The sequence below is a fragment of the Hylobates moloch genome, unplaced genomic scaffold (genome assembly GCF_009828535.3).
Source record: "Hylobates moloch isolate HMO894 unplaced genomic scaffold, HMol_V3 SCAFFOLD_3, whole genome shotgun sequence".
In the NCBI taxonomy this organism is placed as follows: domain Eukaryota; kingdom Metazoa; phylum Chordata; class Mammalia; order Primates; family Hylobatidae; genus Hylobates; species Hylobates moloch.
In genome coordinates, this window is record NW_026652278.1 from 171,851,271 (window position 1) to 171,874,987 (window position 23,717).

Consider the following 23,717-nt stretch of genomic DNA (forward strand, 5'->3'; position numbering starts at 1 on the left):
GCATGAGCACAGCAGGGAGAGTCACCTGACCTAAACAGGCACTGCTACAGGGATAAGGAGGAAGCAGCAGTGGCCTATGTGGGCCGAAACCTGGTGGGAAGATGGCTATTTCAGGGGATGCCTGGGAGCGCCTCACCTTGTCCCTGACCCTGTCCTTGTGCCTCAACACTGTGTCAGCTCCCTGGAATGGATACTCAAATTCGTACAGAAGGAAGTAAAATCTTGAGGTGACTGAAATTAAGTTTCCACCATTTGGCAGGATGGGACCTTAAAATAGAAAACAAATTTAGGCTGGGATCGGTGGCTCACTCCTGTAATCCCAGCACTTTGGGAGGCCAAGGTGGGCGAATCACCTGAGTTCAGGAGTTTGACACTAGCCTGGCAAACATGGTGAAACCCTGTTCTCTAGTAAAAATACAAAAAATTAGCTGGGCATGGTGGTGTGCGCTTGCAACCCCAGCTACTAGGGAGGCTGAGGCAGGAGAATTGCTAGAACCCAGGAGGCGGAGGTTGCAGTGAACCAAGATTGTGACACTGCACTCCAGGCTGGCGAGAGAGTGAGACTCCGTCTCGAAAAAAAAGAAAAGAAAACAAATTTAATCAGAGAAAAATATTGTGGCTACATTTGTTTACATGCCTTGAAATTATGGACAGAGATTTGTACCTACCATACTCAGAATTTATTTGAAAAAAACGTTCTCTGTACAAACGAAAAAGAAACAATTATTAAACTTTGTCAATATCACCAAATAAAACCTAAGATATTTCTAAAGTTTATTAATTGGATTTAAACTATGTGCCTTTATATACATCATCTCGTTTATTTCTTATGATTCATAGGTGCTGGTATCCCCTTTTACATGTAAGGAAATGAAGACTTAGAAAAGCGAAATAATTTGCCCATGGCCACAGTGATGGTAATTAGTAGAACCAGAATTCTAGCTCAGGAATGTCTGACTCCCAAGTCTATATTCTTGACCACTAAATTAAGCTCGATGCTGTTCTTTCCTTTGACTTTCTAGATCTCTCCAGGAACATTCCTTTCTGCTTCCTCGGCTGCTCACATTTACAAGGCAATCACACATTCATGAACTGGAGCCCTGGATACAAAGAAGCACAATTTTTTTTTTATCCTTCCTTCTCCTAATTTCCAAAGCGCCCAATAATTAAGTGGATTATTGTGGTCATAATCTTAGTTTTTGGATTTAACAAGTCTTTTTTTTTTTTTTTGGAGACATAATCTCACCCTGTCGCCCAGGCTGGAGTGCAGTGGCGCGATCTCAGCTCACTGCAATCTCTGCCTCCCAGGTTCAAGCGATTCTCCTGCCTCAGCCTCCTGAGTAGCTGGGATTACAGGTGCGCACCACTATGCCCGGCTAATTTTTGTATTTTTAGTAGAGACGGGGTTTCACCATGTTGGTCAGGCTGGTCTCAAACTCCTGACCTCTGATCCGCCTGCCTTGCTCTCCCAGAGTGTTGGGATTACAGGCATGAGCCACCATACCTGGCCTGGATTTAACAAGTCTTAGCTCAGTTCTTATTTATCTTTCAGTCACCACACCTTGTGAGTTAATCATTGGACAATAAACAGCTTGGACAATAAGTTAACCACTCTGAACCTAGGTTTGTCTATGAAATAAATGCCATCATTCTGTTCATATTGTTGTTATCTCCATTTCCTTGAGTGTAAATTCTTTTATTTATTGAGTTTGTTATTTTCCTTGCATGATACTGACCTTACTCAGTTATTTTATCATTCTTAGGGAGAGTGCATGACTCACACCTGTACAATCATTTCATACACCTGGCTAGAGTGTTTATGTAAGGGATATATGACTCAACAGGACCAAAGAACTCCTAACAGAACCTTAGGACATTGGCAGAAACTACCAGGAAAGAGAAGGTCTCTTGCTACTGAAGTTGCTGAGCTATGAAGAATGTATGCTGTAAGCTAATAGGAACCATTTTGCCACTCTGTAGGAAGAGCTTGCCTGAGACTGTAGAGACAAGAAAAACAGCTTTCCTGACTATATTGTTTCAGTACCTGGATCTCACAGTCTACCTCGGGACTCTCAATAACACAGCCAATAAATTCCCTTTTTGTTTCAGCACAAGCCATTTTAAATCATAATTTTGTGTCACTAGCAACTGAAATTAATCAAACGAAAATTTGTGAACCTGTAGAGAAAGTCCATAGTTCTCTAACTTCACATCAGTAGATGCCCAAGAGGCCTTTCTGTTTTTTCGTTTTTGTTTTTGTTTTTTTGAGATGGAGTCTCACTCTGTCACCCAGGCTGGAGTGCAGTGGTGCAGTCTCGGCTCACTGAAACCTCTGCCTCCCTGGTTCATGCAATTCTCTGCCTCAGCCTCCCAAGTAGCTGGGATTACAGGCGCCCGCCACCACTTCCGGCTAATTTTTGTATTTTTTTAGTAGAGACGGGGTTTCACCATGTTGGCCAGGCTGGTCTTGAACTCCTGACCTCAGGTGATCCACCCGCCTCAGCCTCCCAAAGTGCTGGGATTACAGGCATGAGCCACCACGTAGAGGTCAATTGCGACACTATGGGAAAAGAAGGTAAAGTGGAGTCACATCTGACTTCCATTTACATGCTGGTTTTAGAAACTCACCCCATGAAAGGTATAAGTTCACAATCTACTTAATCCTCACAGCAGCAAACAAATTTATTAACATTTATTAATGTTAAGGCTTAATGTAAAAACAATGGCATAAATCCTGCAGGTAAGTAGGAAAACTTCAGAATTATCCACCTGCTGTCAATTTATCACGAGAGATTAGATTTTATCCTAAACGCATATTTTGGGAATATCCAAATATCTGTAATATGGTCTCTCCTTCAGAATTTTCTTACATGATGTGGAAATCAAGAGCTACCTGCCTGAAGTTGACAGATTTAAAAATGATGATTAAGTATAATATTTGAATTTATGACAGGTAGCCAACAGGAAAACAATAAAAGATAACAAAAATTACAAGAAAAAAGTGGTAGTGTAAATGATATGGATTTCTCAGCTTCAACATTCAGGAGTGAAATAAGCACTGCTTAAAGTTGAAAAATTAAGAAATGGAAGTATAAGCATTTAATTTGGAGTTATGAAAATAATCACCCAAAGAAATCAAGATAGAAATGACATGAATGCTGATATCCACAGGGTGGGACCAGGTTGAGTGAGGGAGATTGTTTGCTTTCATTTATGCGTCTTTTTTCCTACTTAGATGTTTCATTTTTGTGTGCACGCATTATATTTTTATTTTATTTTTTGAGACAGTCTCCCTTTATCGCCCAGGCTGGAGTGCAGCGGCGCGATCACAACTCACTGCAACCTCGACCTCGTGGGCTCAAGTGATCCTCCCACCTTAGCCTCTCGAGTAGCTGGAACTAGAGGTATGTATCAACACACCCAACTATGTTTTGTATTTTTTGTACAGACAGGGTCCTGCCATGTAGACTAGGCTGGCCTTGAACCCCTGGGCTCAAGTAATCTGCCCACCTTGGCCTCCCAAAGTGCTAGGATTACAGGTGTGAGCCACCACGCCCAGCCTGTACTTTTAAATTGGCCAAAAAGACTATGTTCATCTAGGCAGCCTGCTCTTCTGCCCTCTAAAATATCCATTGCAAGCATTCTCTGCACCGTCAGATGGCCTCCATGTCAACTTCTCAGCTCCAAACTTACAAACGTCTTCTTTTAAAATAGAGGAAGTGTCTGCCCACCTAAGGTTAATCTCTCCACCTGTGTGTGGATCCCAGCCACACCTGTGTCTTCAGAAATTGCTAATTACCCTCTTTCTCTTCAGGATCCTCAAACTCCTTTTCTGTGAGCTGCCTTCAAGCAGTGGGCGACACGCTCAGGCTACTCCCATCTGAAGTTGAAAAGCCACCTTGACCCCATGACCCTGTCCAGCTTCCTCTCTCTTCTCCCCTTTACAGCCAAATATCTCCATTTCTGACTCCTGAACTCACTCTGATACGGAGTCTGCCTTCATCACTGCAGTAAAACGACTTTTGCCAAGCTCACAGGTGGCTCCAATCCCTAATCAGACTGTTACTACCAATCTTCTTCCTACTTGATTTCTCGAAGCTTCTAACAGAGGGGATCACTCTTAAAACATTCTCTTGCTTTTTCAGGACATCCCACCTTATCACTGTAATTTGGCAGATTTGTGTCCTCACACATCATTAGCATAAAATATTTCCCCTCACCATGAAGTATTTCTCACATCAAGTCATAACCTTGGCCATAACTGGAGTATTTGCTCCTCACAAGCCTCTCCACTCCACATGCAGACCTTCCTGCCAAAGGCTTTCTTGCTTCCACAGTCATATCCAAGAACAGGGCCAATCCCTTCATGTTGCTCCACAGGAAAGCCATCTGCAGAAAAGCCAGCTTGCCGCTGGAATTTTTATTGGATGTCTTCAGAGAGATATGCTGCAGCACCAGTCTCAGTGAATGGGCTTCCACTTACAGCAGAAAATTTAATCTTGTGAACTCAATCACTTGTTTGAAACTCAATTTGGGATGATAGTGGATCTTTCTCAATTCATTAGAATTCTCTCCCTTTTCTCCTCTGAGTAGATTTCTAGTGAGGGCAGTGGTGGGGCGAGGCTTGGTTATCATCCTAGCATTGTCCTGTGCTTTCTTCCCTGCGGGCTCTGTTGAGAGTGTGTGTAACTGCTTGATCTACCAGCACAAGCAATGCACACTGATCATTTCAGGAGAGGTTGAGGGTCCTCTCCTATTGATGTGGCCTGATGGGCACTGGTCTGATGACTTGCTGAAAACTAGTTGCATCTTCCTTTGCTGACAAGCTGACCACCCTTAGCCTCATTGACCTTGGACCCTGGTGCTTGGTAGCACTTCACCATTCAATTCTTTCTTGGGAACCTTTTGGATCTCCTCTAGGCCCTGTGAGATATATGTGCGTAAATGCGTGTGTGTGTGTGTATATATACACACACATATGTGTATATATATATACACACACATGTATATATATACACACATATGTATATATACACACACACGTATATATATACACACATATATGTATATATACACACACATGTGTATATATATACACACACACATATGTGTATATATACACACATATGTATATATACACACATATATGTATATATACACACATATGTACATATATACACACACATATGTGTATATATACACACACATATATGTGTGTATATATATATACACACTTGTGTGTTAGGGGCAGAGGAGGGAGTTGTATAGTTGGTTATCAAAGCTATAAAAGGCCCTTTCTATGTTCATTTCTAAAGGCCAACACATACAGGCTCAGAGCACTACTGGGCTGTCTTCTCTCAGAAATTCGGGCAGAGTCAAGTCCTTCTGCTCTTAGACCCAAAATCTACCCAGCAATTTATAACAGCCAACACTTCCCTCCCTGCATCTTATTCCCTACTCCCACAGATTTTCCTAGTTATCACCTAAGTTCTCCTCTCACCTTTTCTCTCAGAACGTCTCCCCCAGCTCAGAGAGGAATTTGTCTCTGTAGGTGGGAGGGTCTTTAAAAAAAAAAAAAAAGAGGCCGGGGACAGCGACTCATGCCTATAATCCCAGCACTTTGAGAGGCCGAGGCAGAAGGATTGCTTGATATTAGGAGTTCAAAACCAGACTGGACAACATAGTGAAATCTTGTTTCTACAAAAAAATAAAAAATTAGCCTGTCATCGTCGTGCCCGCCTGCAGTCCCAGCTACTTGTGGTTCATAGTCTTTGAATCTTTATACGCAGTGTCAACTTTTTAAGAGTCAAAAAAGAAAAATGCATGTATCTTTTATTCCAAGCACCTGGTTTTTGCACGAGTACTCCACCTTTCAGACTCTATCGCTTTTATTATAATTTAAAAAAAATTTTGAAATTCAGGCTCTATTTGTTCGCTCTTCAAGGCAATGAAGCCCATGAGTGGGAGGAAGACTATAGGGCAACAAGAAAAAAAGTGAGAACATTATTATTTTTTGAGATGGAGTCTCACTCTGTCACCCAGGCTGGAGTGCAACGGCTTGGTCTCGGCTCACTGCAACCTCTGCCTCCTGAGTTCAAGCGATTCTCCCGCCTCAGCCTACAGAGTAGCTGGGACTACAGGCATGTGCCACCACACTCGGCTAATTTTTGTATTTTTAGTAGAGATGGGGTTTCACTACATTGGCCAGGCTGGTCTCGAACTCCTGACCTCATGATTCTTCCGCCTCTGCCTCCCAAGGTGCTGGGATTACAGACGTGAGCCACCGCACCCGGCCGTGAGAACATTCTTGATTTAAAATTCACATATATAATCTAGGTATGCGATCATAGCTTCCTTTACTTGCTATGGTCCCCTTGCCAAAGAATTCATGAAAGGAGAAATCATAATTTCTCCACCTTTTAAATAGCCAGATTTCTGCAATCCATCCACCCCCTCTAGATTTTCAGCAATTACCTGTGAAAAGGAGGAAAGACTAGCAAACAAGAAGCAAAATCACAAAGCTTCAAAATTTCTTTGTGCCTCCGTTTTTATGCAGTTTCTTTTGGTACGGCAGGAAAATGGGCAATATTGTTTTCATACAATAGCTGTATTTTGTTCCAGCATGCACATAAATTACAGTTAACCTTATCTGATCTTACCTAAAGTGACCTTTTTTGCTTGATTATTCTGATTCACGCATTTTTACATCAAAGTCTACATTTATTGAAAGAAAATTTTCATAATTTATATCATTTAACGTATTAATCTTAGAGTGCATGTATACCTGGAATGGGAAACGTAACAATAAGCAAGCCAGCAGTTAAGAGTACATAACTGTGGGAAATGTAAAGTGGAAAAAAACATATAGTTGGAAAAAATAGCTCTAACAGGGAGAGGTTTGGGGCCCTACAGATAAATAGGCACATTTCCACTCCACCTCCGGACATCTGCCGATTGGTGGTAAAGATGTTGATTTTAGGAAATTCTAGAGACAGAGCGTTGTCGGGGTGTTGTTTTCCTACTGACCAAAACAGGAAGGCAATGCCTGGATTAACTAGAGACGTAAGAAACTGCGGGAACAAGCGCTACCGCTGCGGGGCCAGGGCTAGCTTCCAAGGCTGCAAGCCTCACGGCAACACGGAGTCAGGTCCTCGTGTGACCTGTCTACTACTGCTATGTAAGGGGACCGGCACTCCCGCCCTCCTGAAGGCGCCGAGACCCGGACGGCCTTGGAACGAACGCTTCGCTCGGGCACACTGAAAGCAGTGCGAGACGCAGTTCCCAACACTCTAACATGGAGGCCGGCTTTTGTTTTGGCCCCGCTCACACACAGGCGTCTCAGGGCGGAGACCATAGGCCCCGCGGCTGCGGGCGGCTCAAGGTCCCCCGGGACGCCGCCCTGGAGGACTTTGCTCGCCGCGCCCGGCTGCCTCCCTTGCTCGGGCCCTGCCCCTCTCGCCTCGGCTCCCGGCGCCGCAGCTGACCCGGCGGGGGAGGAGGGCGGCAGGAGCGCGCGGCATCACAAAGCGAGGCCAGAACGCCCAGGGTTCCGCCAAGACTCGGTCGTCCCGGGCCAGCCCGACTTGCAGCCCGCCCTCGCGGGGCAGGAGACGCCCGACGCCCGCCCACCTCAGCCCCGGGGTACCCTCCCTGGCCTCACGGGGACGCAACGTCGCGGCGGCCCAGGCGCCGCAAAGCGTCCCGGGAGCGCCGGCGCGCGCCGGAAGAACGCGAGGGCGCGCGGCGGCGGCGAGGTTATAAAAGGGAAGAAGCCAGCGGCGGGCGGAAGTGGGCGGTTCGGCGGCTCTGGGCGCTGTTGTTTGGTCTTTGGGCCTCTGGAGGGGCGTTAGCTAACGGCCGCCAGTGCAGGCCGCAGTGACAGGGCCGCTCGCCCCGCGCGTCGTGCCTGTCTCCCGGTGCAGCTGTGTTCGCGGCCTCCGCGGCCTGCAGGCCCAACATGGCGCAGGAGGTGTCGGAGTACCTGAGCCAGAACCCGCGGGTGGCCGCCTGGGTGGAGGCGCTGCGCTGCGACGGCGAGACTGACAAACACTGGCGCCACCGCCGGGATTTTTTGCTTCGCAACGCTGGGGACCTGGCCCCCGCTGGCGGCGCTGCCTCCGCTAGCACGGATGAAGCTGCCGACGCCGAGAGCGGGACCCGAAACCGGCAGCTGCAGCAGCTCATCTCCTTTTCCATGGCCTGGGCGAACCACGTCTTTCTCGGGTGCAGGTGAGTGAGGCAGCGTCCCTAACCAGCACGCCCCGTTTTGTCTGCCACCTGCAGACCGGGGCCCAGCGCCCTCCGCGGGACCTGCCTCGGCGGGGAGGGGAAGTTGTGAAGCGCGGGAATCCGCCGGCCCGGCTGCCCTCTAAGGGTGAGAAGGGCGCCCCTGCGAGGAGCCGACATGATTCCCGGACGTCTGTGTGCCCGGTGGTGTGGGGGCAGCTGCCGGTAGGGTTGCTTGTGTTAGGGGACAACGCTCTTGGGGACAGGTGCTAGATTTAAGATTGGTGAGGAGGTGCCCTGCCTCCCAGATCCTGGGGCACTTGTTTATGGGTTCCAGGAAACAGTTCTTGGCGGTTGGTTCACTTTCTTGATTGCAGCCAGGAAATGCAGTTCCTGTGGCCTGTTTTTTGCACGGCGCAAGTAGGACCTTAGAAAAAACACTTTTTAAAAATGATTTTTCCTTCTTTTTCAGATACCCTCAAAAAGTAATGGATAAAATACTTAGTATGGCTGAAGGCATCAAAGTGACAGATGCTCCAACCTATACAACAAGAGATGAACTGGTTGCCAAGGTGAAGAAAAGAGGGATATCGAGTAGCAATGGTTAGCAGATCATAGATGTGAACATACATAGGAGTTTAGAGCATAAGTTTGATATAATTAGGAATTATTGTTACTAATTTTTTAACAAGCCAGAATTTTTATGTTATTAATAAGTAATAAAGTTGGAATGTTAAACCTAAAGTATATATCTGTGTGTTTAGGCTTTGAATTTGATAGTTTGCTTTGACTGCTTTAGATTTTGAAGTGTCCACCGTTGTCTCATGCTGTTTTTTTTAATATTAGACATTCATGATGTTATTCAACACTGTGTTAAGATATTAATGACTCCACACTTTTTAAAGAAACGATTAGTCTTGAAATGTTTTCATTTTGTGCCTTTATTTTAATGTGTATTTGTCTCATCACCCGTTTTGTACGAGGTATTCTTAGTCACATATCTATGTTTTTCTTCTTTTTAGAAGGGGTAGAAGAGCCATCCAAAAAACGAGTTATAGAAGGAAAAAACAGTTCTGCAGTTGAGCAAGATCACGCAAAAACTTCTGCCAAGACAGAACGTGCATCAGCTCAGCAGGAAAACAGTTCAACGTGTACAGGGTCGGCCATCAAATCAGAGAGTGGGAACTCAGCTCGGAGCTCTGGCATCTCCAGTCAGAATAGCTCTACAAGTGATGGAGATCGATCTGTTTCCAGCCAAAGCATCAGCAGCGTTTCCTCTCAGGTAACAACGGCAGGATCTGGGAAAGCTTCTGAAGCAGAAGCTCCAGATAAACAAGGTTCTGCATCATTTGTTTCCTTGCTGAAATCCAGTGTGAATAGTCACATGACCCAGTCCACTGATTCTAGACAACAAAGTGGATCACCTAAAAAGAGTGCTTTGGAAGGCTCTTCGGTCTCAGCTTCTCAAAGCAGCTCAGAGATCGCGGTGCCCTTGTTGGGCTCCTCAGGAAGCTCAGAGGTAGAATTGCCACTATTGTCTTCCAAACCTAGTTCAGAGACAGTGTCAAGTGGGTTAACTTCCAAAACTAGTTCAGAGGCAAGTGTTTCATCATCAGTTGCTAAAAACAGTTCCTCATCAGGCACATCCTTACTGACTCCCAAGAGCAGCTCTTCAACAAATACATCGCTGCTAACTTCCAAAAGCACTTCCCAGGTAGCTTCATCACTGCTAGCTTCCAAGAGCAGCTCCCAGACCAGTGCATCTCTGGTTTCCAAAAGCACTTCCTTAGCAAGTGTGTCCCAGTTGGCTTCTAAGAGTAGTTCTCAGACTAGCACCTCACAGTTGCCTTCTAAAAGTACTTCACAGTCAAGTGAGAGTTCTGTCAAATTCTCTTGCAAGTTAACCAATGAAGATGTGAAACAGAAGCAACCTTTTTTCAATAGACTATATAAAACGGTGGCATGGAAGTTGGTAGCTGTTGGTGGCTTTAGTCCCAATGTGAATCATGGAGAGCTCCTAAATGCAGCTATTGAGGCTCTGAAAGCAACACTGGATGTATTTTTTGTCCCACTAAAAGAATTGGCAGATCTGCCTCAAAATAAGAGCTCTCAAGAAAGTATTGTTTGTGAATTGAGGTGCAAGTCTGTGTATTTGGGCACTGGCTGTGGAAAAAGCAAAGAAAATGCAAAAGCAGTTGCATCAAGAGAAGCATTGAAGTTATTTCTCAAGAAAAAGGTGGTGGTAAAAATATGTAAAAGGAAATACAGAGGCAGTGAAATAGAAGATCTAGTACTCCTTGATGAAGAATCGAGGCCTGTAAACTTACCTCCAGCACTAAAACATCCTCAAGAATTACTATAATGTGTCCAAAATATCACTGCATACAATATCTGGTATTTGAAGAGAAAAACTGACTTTCGTACAGTATAAAACACAGGCTTTCACAAATTTTGTATTGCTTTTTTTCCAGTTTTGCAGAAAATTTACATTCTAGTTCTCTTCACACAGTAGCAGTTGTAAATAATTTATGAATGACAGTACACATTAAAAGGTATGCATTAGCAGCATATTACTATGCTGTTTTATTTGCTGAAGAAAATACTGTCTTCTATTTTTAATGATACGTTAGGTACGATGTGTAGTTCGGTAGAGTCCTAAAATTTTTGTACTACTTTCAATTTGGTGAAAATGTATTAAGTTGTCTACCATGTTTTCTTTTCTAGTTGAATAAACCACAACAAAGAAAAGGGACCACAGTATTTGAATGTTTGAAAGTCTGTAAAGCTTAAGGTTTTAAAAATGTTGCCCGTAATGTTGAACATGTCTGTTAAAAAATAAAAGGAAAAATAGTTGCTTCAGACTATTTTTATGAGAAGTTGTAAGCATTTTTTAGATATAAAGCAGTATAAAGTACTTATTGTTATTTTATTCTGAAGTTGTTTAAAATTCATCATGACTTTGACCGCTGCAGATTCTTTAAGCGGGTTAATTTATGTTTTGAGGTGGAATACAATTTACACTTTTTCTTAAAGACATGAATGTGGGTTTCTATATTAAGCATATTTTGTGACTACTATTAACAGATTGATTTGTTTAGATATTAAATGCTTTAAGCTATTTTACCTTTTCAAGAAGTTGTGTTTTTTTTCTCCAAGTCAGAACCAATTCCTGCAAATAGGCTTCCCATGACTTGTCATTATAAATTAGACAACCAGGTAATTGTGTGATATACATCTTTATTTAATTTTTTTTTTTTTACAGCAACCCCCTGAGCCAGAATAGATTCAAAGCGATTCCCTTCAATTTTCAAATCTAGAACTGGATGGTTTTTGTGTTTATGAATCTTTTAGAATACTGGAAAGAACAGAGAGCCATGTTCAGCTCTTGATAATGAGCCTACTCAATTTAACTATATTCGTTAAAATGAAGTGGAATTTTGTTTTTGTCTTAGGTGATTCTGCCTGTTTGTCTGTCATTGTATATTCTGTTTACTTTGCTTCAAACTGGCCCCAAGATGTTATTTTTGTGGTTTCTGGCTTTCTAGGTTCTATTTTTAGATACTGCCCATTGAGCAATAATGGTGGTAATACACAGAGAAAGACCTTTCATGGGCCAATTGTGTTGGAATAGGAAACTTGAACGTAAGCACAATCTAAGTATGTAGCAGTTACTCCTATTTTGTATTCTAGGAATAAAAACAAGATACTTTAATTTTTTATGCTTGAATTACATAATCAGATGTTTTAATTTTGTCATATAACCTTTAAAAATGATTCATTTTTGAGGATATTTAATTGGATACCAAAGCTAAAATCCATATACTGTAAGTGGGTTGCCTTTATAGATTGTGGGACACAATAACATGAATGTATTGTGAAAGCACTTTTAGTTACCTCACTTTCCTCAGTCTTGGAATGTGTATTTTGTGGGATAATGATTATCAGAAAAGCAAAAAATTACAAAGAACAAATAAATTTATGTAATATATCTAATTAGGTGGTTTGGTAATTTCCTAAATTGGCTTGTTTCAAGTTAATACGAAGGTTATTGAAAATGTTTTATAGTGACCTTTGATGTGGAGGAAGTTGTTTAGTGTACATTTATGATAATCCTGTTTAAAAACCTAGAAAAATACTCTTGGTTAATAACATTTAAAGAATCCTGATTTAAGAGCAATGCATATTTTAGAATTCTATTATTGAGAGTGAATCTTGCTGTCTCTTACTGGACATGTAACCTCTGGGAATTTAACCTTTTAACCTTACTTCGTCTGTGAAATAGGACTAATAGCTGTCTCATAGAGCATGGCAGTTAGATGAGATGATACATTTAAAGTGCCCAGCGTGGTGCAGGTATCCCATGGTTCACTTATATATTCTCATTTCCTCTTATGAGGAGCTCTTCTCATTTGGCCTACTTTTCAGATGGAGAAACTTACACAAAGTAATTTGGTCAGATAATTCAAGCCCATGTCTAATTTCAAAACCCAAGCTCAAGTATGTTGTATTGCTTATTATCCTTGTCACTTCTCTATATGCTGAAATTTCTGAAAATCCCTCCCAGAACGTGATTTTCTACCAGAGTAAGTGACTGCATCTTTCTAAAGCCTCCTTGAAATTAGTCACTTCAGAGGCTCTTCTATTATTAATGCTTCTAATACTTGCCTATCTTGAATATCCTCAACTAGTGAATCATCCCATATGGATGCAGTTGAACTTTGTAAAAAGACCATACACACACAAAAGAAATCTGCACAAAAAACCCCCAAAACCAAAAAACCAAACACACCTGCCTAAAATAGTGTATCATCAAGTTGAGTGAATAAAGTCGGTTACCAAGATGGGATATACTGTTTTTTTCAGATGAGTGAGGGGAGGCAATTTCCTGAGATGTCAAGATTTTTCTTGATGTTAAAATGAGAATTTTTTTTAATGGTAAAATTAGTTGACTTGAAAGAATGATACTGTCATGAGTTTTTGACCTAAATTCTTGGAGCTTGTCACTGCTATCATTGGCTAGGATAATTGTCATAGGGATATGTGTAACTTTAAGGCCTTTGATACGTATTATCAAGAGCCTGCTCCAATTTGAATTATGTTTTCCCTGCCAAGTGCAGCTTTTCTTGGTACAAATTTCTCCTTGCTGTTTAGATTTTTGAGTAACAGCAGTGAGAAAGTAACAAAAGCAAGCAGCAATTGGGAGCCAGGTCAGTCCTACAGGTATTGTGTTACTACTTTGTGGGTTTTGTCCTCAAAAATTGTGCTGAAGTCCTATATATTGACCTACTTTCTAGACATTGGTTATCCCTTCCTGCATGATTTTTAATATTTTCTGTGATTGATGAATATTTCACTTTCTACTAGAACAAAATGTTCAAGTTGAATGAAGGGTTGTCAAGCCATTTGTTGCCCAACTACTCCTCCCCAAGAAAAATATCAATCATATTTCTTTGGCGTCCCTGCACACAGCTTAGTTGCCATCCAGTTAGAACCATTTCTTACTACCAACTTTAATTTTAATATCTCTCAATTTTCCTCCTTTTTTTTTTTTTTGACAGAGGGAGTCGCTCTGTCGCCCAGTCTGGAGTGCAGTGGCGTGACCTCGGCTCACTGCAACCTCGGCCTCCTGGGGTCAAGCGATTCTCCTGCCTCAGCCTCCTGAGTAGCTGGGATTACAGGCGTATGCCACTACACCCAGCTAATTTTTTTGTATTTTTAGTAGAGACGGGGTTTCACCATGTTGGTCAGGTTGGTCTTGAACTCCTGATCTTGTGATCCACCCGCCTCAGCCTCCCAAATTGCTGGGATTACAGGCGTGAGCCACTGTGCCCAGCCGATTTTTTTCCTTTAAAAAAAAAGGTCATTATCTGAAAATTACTAGTTTTTAAAGTTCTTTTTCTGTTCCTTTGCTATTCATCTAGCAAGAAAAAGAGCAGACAAGGCCCCAAAGTAAATGGACTTTTAATTTTGAACGGAAAAAAGAAAAGTAATGCTAGGCCAGGCATGGTGGCCCACACCTGTCATCCCAGCACTTTGGGAGGCTGAGGCAGGTGGATCACCTGAAGTCAGGAGTTTGAGACCAGCCTGGCCAAAATGGGGAAACTTTATCTCATAAAACTACAACATTAGCCGGGCATGGTGGTGTGTGCCTGTCACTCCAGCTACTTGGGAGGCTGAGACAGGAGAATCGCTTGAACCTGGGAGGTGGAGGTTGCAGTGAGCCATGATTGTGCCACTGCACTCCAGCCTGGGTGACAAGAGTGAGACTCCCGTGTCAAAAAAAAAAAAGTAATACTAACACAAAGGGTTGGATACAGGACATTTTTAGTAAAAACTAGAGATTTCATATGCCAATACTTAAGAAGCAATCAGAAATACTTTGTGAATTTGAAACTTTATTGAATAGAATCAGAATCCTTGGAGGTCTTAGGAAGCAACCAAACTAAACAATATAAGCAGTAAATACACTAAAGACCACCATTTTACTGAAGTGAGACTATTATGTGCAATGTATATAACTTGGAATCTAGAGACAAATGTACAAAAAGGTGATTTGGGAGGGAATCACCTAGTGATATACTGTTTTCAGTGTACCAGGGCTTAGACACTTAAAAATGATAAAACCCAAGTTCTGAATATGTGATCAGTGGGTTTGAAACTTTAGCCATATTTCTTCAAAGAAAAATGGGGGCATTGTGTATGTAAAACAGAACTACTGTGGTCAAAGGAGGGTGGCCAGGCTGGGCGTGGTGGCTCCCGCCTGTAATCCCAGCACTCTGGGAGGCCGAGGCGGGCGGATCACGAGGTCAGGAGATCAAGACCATCCTGGCTAACAGTGAAACCCCGTCTCTACTAAAAAAAATACAAAAAATTAGCTGGGCGTGGTGGTGGGCGCCTGTAGTCCCAGCTACTCAGGAGGCTGAGGCAGGAGAATGACATGAACCTGGGAGGCGGGGCTTGCAGTGAGCCGAGATTGCGCCACTGCACTCCAGCACTCCAGCCTGGGAGACAGAGCCAGACTCCATCTCCAAAACAAAAAAAAAGGAAGGTGGCCACACCCTACAACTGAATTACATGTTTGGTTCTTAATTTCTTTCTTTCTTTTTTTTTGAGACAAATCTGGTTCTGTTGCCCAGGCTGGAGTGCAGTGGTTCACTGCAACATCTGCCTCCTGGGTTCAAGTGATTCTCCTGCCTTGGCCTCCTAAGTAGCTGGGATTACAGGTGCGCACCACCACACCCAGCTAATTTTTGTATTTTTAGTAGAGATGGGGTTTCACCACCTAGGCCAGACTGGTCTCAAACTCCTGACCTCAGGTGATCCACCTGCCTCAGCCTCCCAAATTGTTGGGATTATAGGCGTGAGCCACCACACCCAGCCTCTGTTCTCAGACTCAATTTCTGAGCTACCTCCTTGGACTATGAGCAGAGGGGATGCAGCAACTAGGAGGCTCAGTGTAAATAGCCAGCCTCCTTTTGCAATAGGTGTTAGAGTGGATGTGGGTCGAAGCTGCCAGTTTACTACAAAATTGAACTAATTAGTTTTTTAAAGTAGTATGCCATATTAAAATTTACATGAATTGGGGGGGGACTCAGATCAGGTTTAAGGGATTATTACATAAATTAACATTTAAGTAATACTAAAAATAGCTGCCTTTTCTTTTTATTGTGAAATACAATTGCAAAAACCCATAAAGTCCACACATGTAAAGTCCAACAATTACTGAATGCCCATATAATAATTATGTAGGCCAAAAAATAAAATTTTATCAGCACCTCAGGGACCCAAATGCAGTGTTCTTACAGAAGACTTGAACAGTGGTTTGGTTCTGATTTGGGGCAGTGAACGTAAATGCCAGTGAGACATGCTGTCCCATGATCCTTGTTTCCTATATTCCAGAAAATAGTGAAATGCACACTTTGAGGAAAATTTGAGAAATTTTATGTTCAACTATTTAGGAAGCTTCTAAAATAGTAAACTTTAAAGAAAACTCAATGATCTGAATCAGAAAATTTTTCTAGACATTCTATTTGTAGAATTCAGGGACAATTTACAGAGGCAATGATATAACCAATGCGTCGAGATGCATGATGTATCTTAGGAATGCTGCCTGTTACTCTTCACCATTTGCATATTGTTGGGTTTTCTATACTAGCTAAGGAAAAAATGATTCTCATGAAATAAAATCTGAGTTCCCGGGAAGCATTTCTAGTGTATCTTACCTATGTGCACTGATAGTGGATCATATATACTTAATGCGGGAGTTTATGATGAATGTTCAACCTGCAGTTTGGAAACTAGTATCGGGTAGAAATATGTGCAACTTTCTGTCTTTGTTTTTTGTTTCAAAATAATATATGTGATTAACAAGAGAAATAAGATGGAGTAAGATACGGATACTATTTTGAAAATATTCACTACACTCCCCTGTAATTTGCATTCTCTAGCAATCATTCTGCCACTATGGTTCTCACAGGGAAGGATGTCAAGGAGAAGGTTAGAGGCAGGCATTTGAGACCTGTGGGTCCTGACCTCTATGACAGTGGTCCCCAACCTTTTTGGCACCAGGGACCAGTTTCAGGGAAGACCATTTTTCCACAGACGGTGGGTAGGGAATGGTTTTGGTATGATTCAAGCACATTACATTTATTGTGCACTTTCTTTTTTTTTTTTTTTTGAGATAGAGTCTTGCTCTGTTGCCCAGGCTGGAGTGTAGTGGCACCATCTCAGCTCACTGCAACTTCCACCTCCCAGATTCAAGCGATTCTTCTGCCTCAGCCTCCTGAGTAGCTGGGATTACAGGCATGAGCCACCATGCCTGGCTAAGTTTTGTATATTTAGTAGAGACAGGGTTTCACCATGTTGGTCAGCCTGGTCTTGATTGAACTCCTGACCTCACATTACCTACGTGCCTCGGCCTCGCAAAGTGTTGGGATTACAGGCGTGAGCTACCACGCCTAGCCTGTAGACTTTATTTCTATTATTACTACTTTGCAATATATAATGAAATAATTACACAACTCACCATAATACACAATCAGTGGAAGCCCTGAGCTTGTTTTCTACAACTAGATGGTCCCATCGAGGGGTGATGGGAGACAGTGACAGATCATCAGGCATTAGATTCTCACAAGGAGTGTGCAATCTAGATCCCTCACGTGCACAGTTCACAATAGGGTTTGTGTTCCTATGAGAATCTAATGCCACTGCTGATCTGACAAGAGGCGGAGCTCAGGCGGTCATGTGAGCAATGGCAAGCAGCAGTAAATACAGATGAAGCTTTGCTCACTCACCCGCTGCTCACCTCCTGCTGTGTGGCCCTGTTCCTAAGAGGCCACAGACTGGTACTGGAGGCTTGCAGGCTGGGGACCCCCTGTTCTATGGTGTAGCATGAATTTCACCTGTGTCAATATAGCAGAGATGAGAGTGATGACAATTTTCATCCAATGATCCTGCTTTTTTTTTTTTTTTTTTGAGACGGAGTCTCGCTCTGTCACCCAGGCTGGAGTGCAGTGGTGCGATCTCGGCTCACTGCCAGCTCCGCCTCCCAGGTTCACGCCATTCTCCTGCCTCAGCCTCCTGAGTAGCTGGGATTACAGGTGCTGGCCACTACGCCCAGCTAACTTTTTGTATTTTTAGTAGAGACGGGGTTTCACCGTGTTAGCCAGGATGGTCTCGATCTCCTGACCTCGTAATTTGCCCACCTCGGCCTCCCAAAGTGCTGGGATTACAGGCATGAGCCACCGTGCCTGGCCAATCCTGCTGCTTTTATCCCGTCTGTAATTAAAGCATGCATCACTTATTAGGAGGTTCCAAGAGAGCAAAGCAAAGAGGGCTTGAGTCTAAGAAATAGTGAAAGCATCAGGACCTTAAACAGAGAGCCACCGAGCTGTACACACCACGGGGAGCCATTCACAAGCAATCTTATAGACATCATTTACTACAATGAGTGGTGCCCCTTGAAGTTGTGGAAGAAGGTGGCCCTTTTTGGAATCCCTGTGATTGCTGTATATAGTGAACTTATTTTTGAAACCTTACTTTAAAAAGGACTTTGGTTCTGTAATATGGAAAGAGCTGCTAAAGAAAGGATTTTGAAAAAAAAATAGTATTAAAGGTCTATGAAGCATTGATAGCACATAAGTTCTAAGAAACTCTTCTTGGAAGTAGCATATATGCTAGTTATGTGCTGATGCTGGGGGCACTATTTATACTTGGTCATGAATTACTTTGCCCAACACATTCTTCTACAGGAGGGATTATTTCAAGACTGTCCTAAAATAAAAGCACATGAGATAATGTAAGGCTGCTTGGATTATATTTGTTTTGTTTCTATTCCCAAACCTTGGGGGAAATTCAGGAACTAGGCAGATGAAGAATTGTATTGGCTCAGATATGGACTAAAACTTGAGTGTCTGCTTTGTGTTCTCTCCTACAAATAGATAATGTCCTTAATTTATCACATCACTTGTTTCTGAACATTTGGTGTAAACCCACCATCTCTTGCCCAGTTTCATTTTCATCTATTGCTCCTAGCTTTCCCAAGATAACATGGCCTGAGCCCAGGACATTCTTGAATTCAAAGCTATGGGACCAGAATGAAGGTTGGTTAACTTATCTGCCCCTGGGCATTGGACAACAGACCCTTGAAGCAGTAAAGCGCCTATCCTGAGCTGGGCACCTTGACTGCCATCCCCACTGAGACCACCTGGGTATGGGTGGCTGGGCAGTAGTGGTGGTGGGGAGAATTCCTGAAAGTTCTCATTGCCTCAGGGATGACTTTCCAGAGGGATGTTTTAACCATAAAAGGAAAAAATGTGCTGGGCAGGCCAAAACAGATGTCCCGTAGAATGACTCAAGGTGAACAAACAGCCGTTGAGACCTCCAGTAAGTTCTTGCCATGGTCCACGCTGTACGAAGATGGTCATGAAAGCCATCCAGCACCCCCAGGTCCTGAAGCACACTCTCCCCATTCTCAAGGTCTTTCTCCCAGCAAGTTCCCCAAACACTGTGCCTGAGAAAGAAAAATGGTCAGGAGATTTCCCTCAGAAACTCAAACAACTGATCAGAATAGGGTGATGCTGGTGCCCTCCCACAACGGATTTCCTCCCCCTGGTTCCTGTGGTTTTCATTCTACTGGTCTCCAAGCTGCCATCACATCCAGCCAAAGCAACTGTTTGCTGCCAATGCTGCCAATATGGGCAGCTTTTTCACCAGATGTCTATCGATTAAAACCATTGGTAAGAGCCGTTGAATGATGCCAACAATCTTATCTTATAGTTGACTTGGTCTCTCTTAGTTTCCTACCCTAATTTTTTGGTTATCACTACCTTCCTGGGAAAGCTGTTTCCACTAAGATAATCTCTAATGTTTTGTTCTTTCCAACAGTTAGATAGATGGTCATCACAAATACAGTATGTGCCTTTAGATCTGATATAATCTGTAAAAAATAATAGACCATTCAATCTTCCTTATTCTATCTAAAATTACTTGTGATATCACTTACAGCCAACGGGTGTCACACTGATGAAAATGAAAATCGCTGCCTCCTCAAGAGATGAAAGAGCCAGACTCACAGCATTACACCCTTTTAGACAAAGTCTATCTCAGGAGAGTCTGGTAGCGGCGTAGCTCTTTGGTTTTCTTCCACCCTCCAGGAGAAATTGTTAGTATTCTAGCAACACTGTTTTCAGGAGCTGCCTGGAATACTTAGCAGGCAGAAAACTGGCCACTCTTGAGTGTTCATGAGGCTCACAGCATGCTAGCACGTGTCCTAAGCACAGGGTGCCTGTCCTAACATCAGGCATTTTCACCCATGTCCTCCAAAATACTTAATCTATCAAAAAATCCCAGGAACCCAAGAGTCTGCGGAGCCCTGAGGTATACAGCAGGCAGTCTCACATTCTTAGACCCTATGGGCCACATTATGAGCCAACAACGACAGTCTGAAAATTGGGACCAAACATTACTCCATGAATTAAAAACAACAGCAGCAGCAACTTAAAACAGCAATCAGTTCTACGAAGCAGGAGCTCAAAGCAGAAGTGTGGTAGCTCAGGGAAGAAAGAATGAGCAACAGGAATACATAAAACATAGGCTGGAGGGACTCAGGAACTGAGAGGAAGCAGTAAAGTCAGCATAGAATTGAAAACGAGATCAGGAGAAGCACAGGCAGAGAAGATGCTGCTGACGACACAGGAGCAGAGAGTCAAAAGCATAAAAGTGGATCAAAGGAAGTGTCAATTTGGGATTTTAAAATTAGAGTGAAATGATAGAGAAAATAGACAAAGGAGATGAAGAGCATAATTGGAGTCTCAAAAAAATAAAGTTGAATTGTTGAACAGGACAAATATTTAATAATACTTCAAACATTTTTATAAAATAAAAATATAGGATCAACATGCCGAAAGAGCACACCATATTTCAGGGAAAACTGGCCTAAATATTCACACATATATATATATATATATATATTTTTTTTTTGAGACGGAGTCTCGCTCTGTCGCCCAGGCTGGAGTGCAGTGGCGCGATCTCGGCTCACTGCAAGCTCCGCCTCCTGGGTTCACGCCATTCTCCTGCCTCAGCCTCCCGAGTAGCCGGGACTACAGGCGCCCGCCACCACGCCCAGCTAATTTTTTTTGTATTTTTAGTAGAGACGAGGTTTCACCATGGTCTCGATCTCCTGACTTAGTGACCCGCCCGCCTCGGCCTCCCAAAGTGCTGGGATTACAAGCGTGAGCCACCGTGCCTGGCCTATATATATTTTTTTGAGATGGGGTCTTGCTATATTGCCCACTCTGGTCTTGAAATCCCAGGCTCAAGAGATCCTCCTGCCTCAGCGTCCTGAAAAGCTGGGACTACAGATGCATGCACCATGCCCAGCTCTAAATATTTACATATATCTTAATAAAGTTATTGGACTTCATAGATTTTAGAAGGGATCCTTTGGGTGTCCAGGCAAAAAGATCAAGTAATGTATAAGAAAAAACTCAGGGTAAACTCATACTCCATAGCAACACGAAGCACCAGAAGGCACTAAGAAAAAATTGTGAAGAAGAATTTTATCCAGGCAAACAATGATTCCAATACAGACACAATTTTTAATACCCAAGAACTCAAGGATATTGTCACACGAACTCTGCATAAGTAAGGAAGTTTTAACCAGCAAGCTGACTGGGAAAGTTAGCACAAAGGGATGGGAAGCAATCACTGACTCCATTTTTTTTTTTTTTTTTTGAGACGGAGTCTTGCCGTGTCACCCAACCCAGGGTGGAGTGCAGTGGCGCAATCTCAGCTCACTGCAACCTCCGCCTCCCGGGTTCACGCCATTCTCCTGCCTCAGCCTCCCGAGTAGCTGGGAATACAGGCGCCCACCACCACGCCTAGCTAATTTTTTGTGTTTTTAGTAGAGATGGGGTTTCACCGTGTTAGCCAGGGTGGTCTCGATCTCCTGACCTGTGATCTGCCCGTCTCAGCTTCCCAAAGTGCTGGGATTACAGGTGTGAGCCACCGTGCCCAGCTAACTCTATTTAACAGTATAACCAAGATGAAAGCAAACTCAAGGATTAAAGTGACAGAAAAGAAATTAAATTTTGTATTTTCTGATAATGTAGAAATGATATAATTAATAAAGTTGGAGCAGAAAAGAGAAAGAAGGTAGGTAGAAATAAGTGTGCAAATTTACTCATCTTTAATAGATGAGGTCAGCGTTTACCATTCAATGCTGGCAAGTCAAACAATAGAGGGTTTTAGGTTTTTAAAAAACACACTGAAAGGTAAATAATGAGAAAGATAATCAACTAAATTTGGGAATAGTATTGATATGGTTTGGATGTTTGGTCCCTGCAAATGTCACGTTGAAATATGATCCCCAGTGTTGGAAGTGGGGCCTGAGTTCACAGGAGATCTGGTTGTTTAAAAGTGTGGCACTGCCCTCTCTCTCGTCCCCACTCTCACCATGTGACACACTGACTCCCCTTTGCCTTCTGCCATGATAGCAAGCCTCCTGAGGCCTCCCCAGAAGCAGCTGCTGGCACCATGCTTCCTGTGCAGCCTGCAGAACCGTGAGCCAATTAAACCTCTTTTCTTTTCCTTTTTTTTTTTTTTTTTTTTGAGATGGAGTTTTGCTCTGTCGCCCAGGCTGGAGTGCAGTGGCACAATCTTGGCTCACTGCAACCTCTGTCTCCCAGGTTCAAGCAATTCTCCTGCCTCAGCCTCCCGAGTAGCTGGGATTAGAGGCGCCTGCCACCATGCCTGGCTAACTTTTGTATTTTTAGTAGAGATGGGGTTTCATCGTGTTGGCCAGGCTGGTCTCGAGCTCCTGACCTCAGGTGATCTGCCCACCTCGGCCTCTTAAAGTGCTGGGATTACAGGCGTGAGCCACTACACCTGGCCTTAAAGCTCTTTTCTTTATAAATAACCCAGCCTCAGGTATTCCTTTATCACAATGCAAGAATAAATAAAGAGATACTCTCTAAAGAAGTGAGAGATTAAGGGCACAATATAAAGTCACATTTAGAAGGGTAAACTCTGGGAGGAAAAACCCAAATCTTACTACCTTTCAAAAGAAAAACATATACACACAACACAGAAAATAGGCCATACAGTGACATCTTTTAAAAGATGCAAAAAGAGAAAGCACAAAATAAATAGGACAGAATCAACATCAAATACATGCGGCTCATCAAAAGTATAAATGAAGAAACTTACCTATATAAAGAAAACAATTTTCGGATTGAATCATAAAGCAAAATACAACTTTATGCTGCATTCAGGGGACACAATTAAAAATATGCAAAAAGTTTGAAAATAAAAGGATAAGCAAAAGCATAACATTAAAAGTAAAAAATATTAAATGAGGTAATGTGTAGAGTGCTTACAACATTGGCTTGCACCTAATGTGTAGTATTAAAATACCAACCAAAAATAGACAAACTATCCAAAAAGAAAGCAGGAGTTCAGCTCCTACTGTTAGACAAGGTTGAGTTCAGGTTCAAAAGTAAGAAACAAAACAAAGAATAGTGCTTCATAATGGCAGCGGACATAATTCACAATATACATCTAATAGTTATGAACAGTTAAGCACCAAATAGCAGAGCGTTAACATTCAATATTCAAAAGGAAAAATTATAGGAGAGACCAGAAAAACAGACATCAGTGCACTGATGACTTTCAATCGCCTCTCAAGGTCCATCACAGATCAACTGGATGAAAATCAAGGCTACAGAGGAGCTAGATAATATAGTTAATGAAACAGATCTCAGTTATATATCCAAATATATATCAAATGATGATTGCTGAAAAGAGGCAATGGTCTGTTTTTACAAGTACTCATGGAATATTCATAAAAATGAAAATGTACAGACAACAATCTCAATCACAATGCAATGAAATTAGGAGGTAATAACACCACCCAAAACAAAAACTATCTGCCATCTGGAAACTTTAAAATACTTTCTTAACAGCTCTGGAATTCAAGATGAAATCAAAGTAGA

The 23,717-nt window shown here is 42.7% G+C and overlaps 1 protein-coding gene across 4 annotated transcripts in view; it reads left to right on the plus strand.

The window, feature by feature from the left end:
• The first annotated feature begins 7,761 nt into the window (after positions 1–7,761).
• CDKN2AIP (CDKN2A interacting protein) overlaps positions 7,762–23,717 on the plus strand; it is a 60,183-nt gene continuing 44,227 nt past the window's right edge. The window contains exons 1-4 of one of the 4 annotated variants that reach the window (XM_058436918.1): positions 7,765–8,229; positions 8,699–8,829; positions 9,249–9,508; positions 10,951–12,214. In XM_058436918.1, coding sequence (XP_058292901.1) covers positions 7,958–8,229; positions 8,699–8,829; positions 9,249–9,508; positions 10,951–11,016 — 729 coding nt within the window. In that variant the 5' untranslated portion in view covers positions 7,765–7,957 and the 3' untranslated portion in view covers positions 11,017–12,214. Of the gene's footprint in view, positions 8,230–8,698; positions 8,830–9,248; positions 12,215–23,717 lie in introns of those variants that run through there. The other 3 variants (XM_032148973.2, XM_058436919.1, XM_032148971.2) reach the window with 3 other exon arrangements.